General features: G+C 39.9%; 1 protein-coding gene across 1 annotated transcript; it reads left to right on the top strand.

Annotated features, from left to right (window-relative positions):
- The first annotated feature begins 499 nt into the window (after positions 1 to 499).
- On the top strand, positions 500 to 8,878 carry sp1 (sp1 transcription factor). Its single transcript, XM_061043206.1, has 6 exons — positions 500 to 574; positions 1,173 to 1,246; positions 2,667 to 4,047; positions 5,078 to 5,219; positions 5,803 to 5,993; positions 6,940 to 8,878. Exons 1-6 carry the CDS (start codon positions 568 to 570, stop codon positions 7,245 to 7,247), a joined length of 2,103 nt encoding a protein of 700 aa, XP_060899189.1. The 5' UTR covers positions 500 to 567; the 3' UTR covers positions 7,248 to 8,878.
- The last annotated feature ends 9 nt before the right edge of the window (positions 8,879 to 8,887 follow it).

The following is an 8,887-nucleotide window of genomic DNA, read 5'->3' as shown; positions in this document are numbered from 1 at the left end:
AGCAATCCCTCGCAAACAGGTTCGTCGATGGTGCGCTTGTTTTATTCATCTTGCTATTGCGAAATACAGTCACCAAAGAGAAAATATAGGATTAATCTTAAGGATCAATATTTGTTCATATTTTCTCGATATTATTTTTCAAAACGCTTACATAATACATATATTATCACATAAGAATTAAAGTTGTATGATAAGGGCTTACTTTTGGCAAAAAAAAACATCACTACTAAGTGAAATATCTTCCCTCTCTTTTTAAGTTGCATAAGGTCTTATTGAGAAACTCTACTAACAAACCTAACCTGAATCTGCCAGAGACAATTAAAAGACATTACATTTCTGTTAAGTTAAAATGAATTACTTATTAATTTGACAGGAAACTGTGAACGAGCCATGTCAATGTTTATGCCCCCCGCCAAATTATCAGGATAAACCGGATGTCCGCAAATGTAACGCACCCATCTTTCTCCTTCATAGGGGGGGGGGGGAGCCCGTCAAGTTAGTGTGAAGTTGTGAAAAGTTGTCAACTCCAAAAAAAGAACCAGAGAAACTCCTCCCGTCTTCAAAATTATGAGCAGTAAGTGAACTTTTTTTAAAAAAAAACCTCAGCGGCACGTTGTAACAAAACATAAAGCTCGCAGTTGAGACCAGAGCCCTTTGTTTTAAACGGTTGCGTCAATGTAAGAAGAGTGTGTTGGAGGAGTTTAGCGTCTCAAGCTGTTAAAAAAGAAGTGACCAACTAGTCCACTGCTAATTGTCGGAACTTAGCAAACAACATTTACAACTATTTCACTGTGAAGCATCTTACAAAGTCAACTTAAACACAGGTATTGTGAGCTTCCTGTTTAGTTATATCCAGTAGTGTAAAGTGAACCCGTTTTGGTGTGCGGCACTTTTTCTTAACATGACTTGTTGTGGTTAGTTCATGTTAGCTTAGCCTGGTAGGCTAGCTGTGGCGTGGATTTCCTTTTCATTTCTTCCTCTAAGTTGCTTCACCTTAGCCGATACTAAATTAACATCTTAAGTCATTTGCGTGAGGCTGACGAGGAGTATATCATTCCCCCCTCTCCTAAAGTTGGTTGAATGCGACACAGAAGTGGTGTAATGCTCTGCTGTTTTATCGTATCTCGTCCAGATAAGTGATCTTTGAAACTCTTCTTCTTCTTCTTCCGCAGATCAGCAGCAGGGTGAAATGGCCGCTGTGGAGAGCGGCGGAGGCTTCAGTCAAAAGCGAAACACAAATTCACAAGTAGGTTGTCTACACTTGTTCATTTTGGGGTTTTTTTAAGTTTAGATGATAGTCGGCCGTAAAACCCTCCCACCCAAAAGCCTCTTGACCCTGATAGTAATGTGTCTTTTGGGGTTTCTTTGATTCTGCAGTTAATTTTTTTTTGTCATATTTTCGGCTTGTTGATTTTCTCAGCAGAGCACATGTCACCGGGGTGGGGGAATGGGCAGGTAAATTTCGCCCACACGGGGTGTTCCCGTCAAACCCCGGCACTTCATGCGCATTTCGCTCGGCCCATTTGGCTGGCCTTGGAGGGGGGTGGCTAGAGGACTGTGTCAGTTTATAGGGCAAAATAAAGTGTGGGAGGGAGATGGGTGGGTTTGGGGGGAGGGGAAGCCGAGCCCGCCGCTTCTCTGGGAAAAAAAAATGTGGTCCCTCCCATACTCTTCCCACCCTGCTTTCCCCCCCTTGACTTTTTTCTCTGTGATGTGCTCTAAAGTACCTTTAGATGAGGAAGAGCCTTAATGTTATGAATAGAATAGAATTACTTTATTCATCCCAAACTGGGAAATTGTGGCGTTACAGCAGCAGGTTGTCCAAACACACAATATTAGCAAAAAAAAACACAATATTAGCAAATTTAAACACAATATAATATTAAATACAAAGTAAATAAGCACTAAAAATATCAAAACTAAGAATAGGAATATATACAACCAGGATTTAACTTAGCATTACTAGTCTTAAATATGAAAGATTAAATGTAACTGTGCAAAAACAGAGTTGTAAATGGACAGTATTGACATTGGGAGATGTGCAATCAGTGATACTATAAGTTAAAGTGCATGAGTGTAGACATGTTATCAGCAGAGACTATTCAATATAACGGCGAGTGAAAGACGTTTTGCGAATACAGTATTGTAAGATTGCCATTTTTACAAAAAACAAACCACACAGTTTATTAGTAAGTAGACTCATTGATGAATTAGAAATGTAGAAGTGTAATTAAAATGATTAGAATAAAAGTTTTAAGTCACCGATTGGCCTTTCGGTCCAGGCTCTTTATCTCTGGATCTTAGAGTTTTAAAGTGTCGAACCTTTTTAAGTCTTTTCAGATCTACTTTGAATTATTTCTATTTAACTGTAGCTTTTTTATAGTTTTTTGTTCTTTACTCTGCTGATTTAATACAGTAAAATGCATGAAGAGCTTTTTCTAACCTATTAATTTGCTGTTGAAATAAGTGTTACATCATGGTGTTGGTTTTATCATTTAATTGATTATACATATTTGATCTGTATCAATTAATTTAAACTAGTGCAAAATGATAGTGGACATTTGACTGAAAATTATGTTTTTGCAACAGGGTTTGCAGAATATGTTCTATATTATATATCTCAGATATTTTCAATGACAATTTCCTTACATGTATCTTCTTTTTAGGACTCTCAGCAGCCCTCTCCTCTCGCCTTATTGGCAGCCACATGCAGTCGAATTGACACCCCAGGAGAGAGTGACTCACCTGCTGACCAACAACAACAAAACCAGCAGCAACAGCTGGATATAAACCAAGGTGTTTTGACCTCTACTGCCAATGGCTGGCAGGTTATCCCTCTCAGCATTCAATCATCCTCAGGCACCAATACCATCACCACTGACTCCTCAGGCATGATGACAGGAGTAGACCTAGGCAAGAGCAGACAGGTGCTGTCACCTGTAAGCACTCAGGGGCAGCAGCAGCAGCCACAGCAATACGTCGTAGCTCAGGCTCCATCGATGCAGGGACAGCAAGTGCTCACCACCATATCAGGCATGATGCCCAACATTCAGTACCAGGTTATTCCCCAGTTTCAGACGGTGGATGGGCAGCCCCTGCAGTTGGCAAATACTCGGCAGGATTCTGCTGTATCTGCAGCACAGGGGCAGCAGTTTCAGATAGTCTCCTCGTCTAATGGTCAGCAAATCATAGCTGCAACTAACAGAGCGGGTGCAGCAGGAAACATTATAACAATGCCTAGTCTCCTTCAGGGGGCCATCCCCATTCAAAATATTAGCCTAGGCAATGGTATGTTACAAAACCAGCACCAGTTCCTGGCAAATATGCCTGTTTCACTAAATGGAAACATCACTCTGTTGCCTGTCAGTACTGGAACAAGCAGCACAGCAGGAGATTCAAATAGTGGGGATGCAGGTGGAAACCAACTCATACAGCAATCACAACATCCAGTATCTTCCAACAGTGGGGTAAGTTACATGACAAGTGGTCCCACCATCACCACACAGACTTCCTCTTATGGAGTGGCCCAAACACAGAACAGCAACGGAGCAATGACAGGAACATTTCAGCATAATGCGGCAACTTCTCTGGGTGTCCCAATACAACCAGACAACAGAGACACACAGCAGCCACAGCAGATCCTGATTCAGCCTCAGCAGGTAATCCAAGGTGGTACACACCTCCAGACCATCCAGGCCGGTGCAGGGGGTCAGGTGTTTGCGACTCCAACACTCAGCCAGGAAGGGCTTCAAAATCTTCAAATCATGCCAAATGCAGGACCCATTCTCCTCCGCACTGTAGGCCCCAATGGCGAAATCAGCTGGCAGACACTACAGATCCAGAGTCCTGCAGGACCACAGATTACGCTGGCCCCAATGCAGTCTCTCCCTCAGCTGGGCCATGCACAGGGAGCTGGAGCTGGAGGAGTATCTGTCAACACCGTGCAGATCCCCGGCATCCAGACCATAAATCTGAACTCACTTGGAGGCTCCGGGCTGCAGATGCATCAGCTGCAGACAGTTCCCATCACCATCGCCAGCACAGGAGGTCAGTCACTTACTTGTCTGCTCTCCAGAAAAAACAGGTCCACTGAAAATATATTTGCTAAATATTTTGAAAAGTGATATATATTCATGTTTATTTTCTAGTTAACCTAATGGCTTTGTTATATACATTATGCTGTTAATGACTCTTTATGTACAAAATTATTCACTCTTCATGTAGGAAATATATTTATTGTTAAAATATATTTAAATATATTTCTTTAAAAAAAACAATGCTCCGCTATATAAGACAAGTTACCAGCAATTGGTCAAAACAAACGTGTTAAGTAGGGTAGACAATAAGGTTTACCCAGATGTTTGCTCTGAAATTTAAAGTATTGTGTATTCCAGAATTTTCTCCTGTTTTGCTCTCTGTGTTAAAAGTGACTTTTACTGGTTAAACCAGTTCAGCTGGCCTAGTGTTGCTCTGAAATCTGTCCTGCCCTCTATGGTGACTTTTTGTATACTTGCTAGAAGGCATCTCATCAGGTATCACATTACAGTACTGCAGTTGTGCACAACTTCTGTGCCTAATGAGAGGTGTAATTTGACCCCTCCTGTTTCATAACAAACTTAATTATGTCCAACCCTTATTCACAGCCCCCTGTTGTGGTTTTAGGCCTTGTTTTAACATTTACTGAAATACACTCATTGTGGGGAATCGGTTGCTCATTTGTAGTGAATGTGATTTTCTTGTTGACCTTATCACGAAATCATGACCTTTTCATCAGCTATTGTGTTTCAATAAGCTTTAGACTCCATTGGTTTTGTCTTACCAGCAGTATCAGTGCGGATATTTACTTCAGTGTAGTAGTTAAGGACTGTCTGATGTTTTCTTTTTTTGTTGGTTGTGATTAATTGGTCTCCGTGGCATCTTAATGCAGGAGACAGTTTAATGTCTCTTGGAGGTTGTTCCAAAAAATGGGTATTGCCTGTTGGCAACTTTGACTAAAGAATGTAAATGTTAACTAAAGAGATCTTCAACAATTGTGTAAATAATTGAATGCTTATCTGTATGGTCATCCATCCCACAGGAGAGCAGGCCTTACAGGCAGGAGGGGAAAGTTTGGATGACAGCACAGTGATGGATGATGAGGATATAAGCCCACCACCACAAGGGCGACGTAACCGTAGGGAAGCCTGCACCTGCCCCTTCTGCAAGGACGGAGAAGGACGGTATGTTACTGAACCACCTTAAAATCCAGTTTAGTTCCATGCTATCAAACACAAATGTCCTACCATAAATCCAAATATCATTATGCAATATGTTTAAATTTCATTGATCTGTTAATGGAATTATAAGGGATGTAATTCTTGCAGATGTGAATTATGGCTATATGTAAAAACACATTTTCAAAGGTGGTAATGATCTAATAAGAAGGAGAATTTCAGGACATAAAAATGGTCATGTTTTTGCTGAGCTTGAACTAAATTGTTTTAAAAATTGACAGCTCTGAGTGATCAGTCAGCAGTACAGCATTTCTATCCGAAACATGCAGGTGTGAATAAGTTGCTATGGTTTCGGGGATGCTCTGTGTCTGTCACAAAAAAATCTAAACATCTCTTGAAATAATGTAGTCCCACAACACCATCTTCAAATTTGATATCAATAATAAACACGTGTAATTCAACAGATTTCAAACATTATGACATCAAACAGAGGTAACAAATGGGAGACTGTGTGTGAATACTGCTGATATATAAGGCTTTTTAGATGGCATATTTGATTTTTCTTTTTCTTTTTTTTTACATCAAACAGTGATCCAACAAAAAAGAAGCAGCATATCTGTCACATCTCCGGCTGTGGGAAGATCTACGGCAAAACCTCCCACCTGAGGGCCCACCTTCGCTGGCACACAGGAGAGCGACCCTTCGTCTGCAGCTGGTCTTTCTGTGGAAAACGATTCACCCGTTCAGATGAGCTTCAGCGCCATAAGAGGACTCACACAGGTGATTTATTCAAACTCAGTTTAAGTTACTTTGTGTAGGGGATTATATCTAACACCAACAAATCACAACAAAAAAGTTCCACAGAACAGTAAATGTTGACAATATAGATTTTGATTGGTGCCCATATGGTTAGTTGCATAGCTTTCCAGTGAATCTAGTACCGTAAAATGCGGTGTATAAGACGCACTTTTAATACCAATTTTTCCATCTTAAAAGTTGTCTTATACACCAGTGCGACCAATATACCAGTATGAAATGCTGACACACTTGCCGTCATTGCCGTGGTCTTGCCTAGTAGCCTGTGCTTCACTACTTTCCCTGCAGGCTGTGAGCTCAACTACCGTACTGTAGCTAGTAGGAGTGCGAACTCCACAAAGTGAAAACAGGCAGAACTAAAAGAGCGACACAGCACGTTGTTGACATTAATGAACACAATAGAAATCGTCATGCAGGAAGTAAGCTTAAAAAAAAACGTTTTCTCTATGAGCAAACTTCAAAAACAGGTTGCGTTTTATTTACCGGTGCGATTTATATTCAAGATTTTAAGGTAATTTAAACGGGATTAGAGTTGAAATATTTAATTGTGTTGTAAAATTGTACCTGGTAATGTGTTAACCATTTAGGTCAGATTTCAATCTCGGATTACAAACATTTACTGGGTCCAGAATCTCAAATGTGTACTTCTCCAGTTTTGGCTTTGGTTTGACAAATAGACATTTTAATGTTTCAGTGAGACTTTTTTGAAGATTTTCTTAAATCTTTGGAAACAATGAAACCATATGTTCTGATTTCAGTAGTAATGACTTTGATGTTTAAGGACAAATTATCCACTATACTGTGTTTATTCTATGCAATGTTCCTTCTTAAATACACATTTCATCTGTTGCAGTCTGCTAAAACCAGAAACGGATATTAATACTGATATTTATTGCTCCCTACTTTTCAGGTGAGAAAAGGTTTGTCTGCTCGGAGTGTCCCAAACGCTTCATGCGCAGCGATCACCTATCCAAGCACATCAAAACCCACTTAAACAAGAAAGCTGTGATCCACCCTGTTTGCGGCACCCCAGGCTCCACTGACACTGGCTCCCCTACATCAGTTACAAAAGTCGAAACGGGCACAGTGTCAGCAAATGAGCAGCACACCATCGTCACCATGGAAACCTTATCTGCAGAGAGCATAGCTCGATTAGCCAGCAGCGGGATCAACATGATGCAGGTGGACCTCCACCAAATTAATGGCAACAGCTTCTGAGGACAGAGAGGAGCAGGAAGATGTCTATTGTGGATGTTGCATTCTGACATTTGGGCTTAAAAGGGCAAAAACCTCTCAAATACTTCAGACAGGAGAGGTGGCCACAACAAAACAGACGCTAACCAATTTGAGAGTGGAGGCAGGAATATGGATTTCAAACTTGTTTATGAAGATGTCTGTGGCATTTAAAGGTCAGAGCTGAATTCAAATGTTAGAGAGAAAAAGACCTCTTGAAATCTAGGTTTCCCTGACTTGAAATGGCACTACACAAAGATTTGTCAAACATGAAGACCCATTCCTAGGTGATAGTCTCACTGCAATAAAAAAAAAAAAACATGCAGACCGGCACACTTGATTTTGAATTGGTGGCTAGTTATATTCTCTTTCTATGGTCCTCTATAGTAGAGAAACACTAAGTCACAGCCCTGCTTGTGTGCCGCACTACTTGTCCCTCTTTCTGTCTTCCTCTCATATGTCTCCTGCCCAAAATGGCCCATAACATTATAACCATCCTGAGCAGCAAACATTTACTTCTCAATTTATTGTGGCACCAGTTTGTTGGTAACCATGGATTTTTTTTTCTCTCCAAACTAACAACCCCGTTATTGTTAAATAACGTAAACCATTTTAGGGTGTAGGGCTGAAATACAGGAGGTCATGACCAGGTCAAAGCCACGAGCACTAATCAGTGTGAGGATGTAGGTGTGTCAGGCCACTGAAATCCTGAGAATAACTCTTTAACCTCTTATGTAGGTACACACATTCAAGCCATCATGCTTTGATAATTATCAAAGCAACACGTTTTGATTTTTTTTATGTAAATATATATATTTTGGTAATGTAAAGGCTACAGAAATTCTTAGCTTAGGCAGGATCATTCTACACAATTGAAGAGATTGCCTTACAGTTGTATGAACCTCTCATGCACAATCAATCTTAATCTTATATTATTACTTTTATATATATATATGTGTAGACTAAATGTGTAAACTTACCGGATTTTCTGTCATAGAAGATTGTATTCTATTCAGTCTAGACCTTCCCATTCATTTTTGTGGTATACTCGTCATCTGATACTCTGCCTTGAGTCCCTTCAGTTTCTCTTTTTATTTTGGTGGAAAGTTTCTTCTTTAGTCGCATCTGTTCAGAGTTAAGTATTTTGTAATAATGTCAAGACAGCATCAAATATGTAAGCTCAAAACCAAAGGTTCATACTCATTTATAAGTAAAACCTATGAGATCTGTCTTTGGTCCATAAACTTTCTAATAATTTTTACTCTTGTAATGCATATGTTAAAGTTCTAACTGGAAAAGGTCCAGCTTGAGGCAAGCCTTGGACACACATCCCTTTTGTTGTCCAACTATATAAGTTTCAAAATGTTTTGAGGGTCATAGTTTTTCTTAGAAAATGCTCCTCGCCTCTGTTGGGATTTGTTTCTGTGTCAGAATTCAACTTTATTTGAGAAAGAAATTGTACCTTTATGTCAGAAAAATGTGTTCAAAATCTATAAATTTACTTCATCGGACAACAAGTGCTCTTATTTTGTTCCCATTTTAAATAAGGGATTTTATATTGTGTGTGTATACAACTACTGCAAATGCCAACAGCTGGATTAAAATTATGAATATCGTCCTCATCT

This window comes from Labrus mixtus, chromosome 7 (assembly GCF_963584025.1).
Source record: "Labrus mixtus chromosome 7, fLabMix1.1, whole genome shotgun sequence".
NCBI lineage: Eukaryota > Metazoa > Chordata > Actinopteri > Labriformes > Labridae > Labrus > Labrus mixtus.
Note: the sequence above shows the minus strand (reverse complement) of the source record. Positions and strands in the feature narration are given on the sequence as shown.

Excerpts from the sequence above, each read along its gene's own strand:
- sp1 (XM_061043206.1), top strand. Across the intron at positions 4,048-5,077 it reads CACCATCGCCAGCACAGGAG|GAGAGCAGGCCTTACAGGCA; the intron begins GTCAGTCACTTA and ends TCCATCCCACAG. Across the intron at positions 5,220-5,802 it reads TGCAAGGACGGAGAAGGACG|TGATCCAACAAAAAAGAAGC; the intron begins GTATGTTACTGA and ends TACATCAAACAG.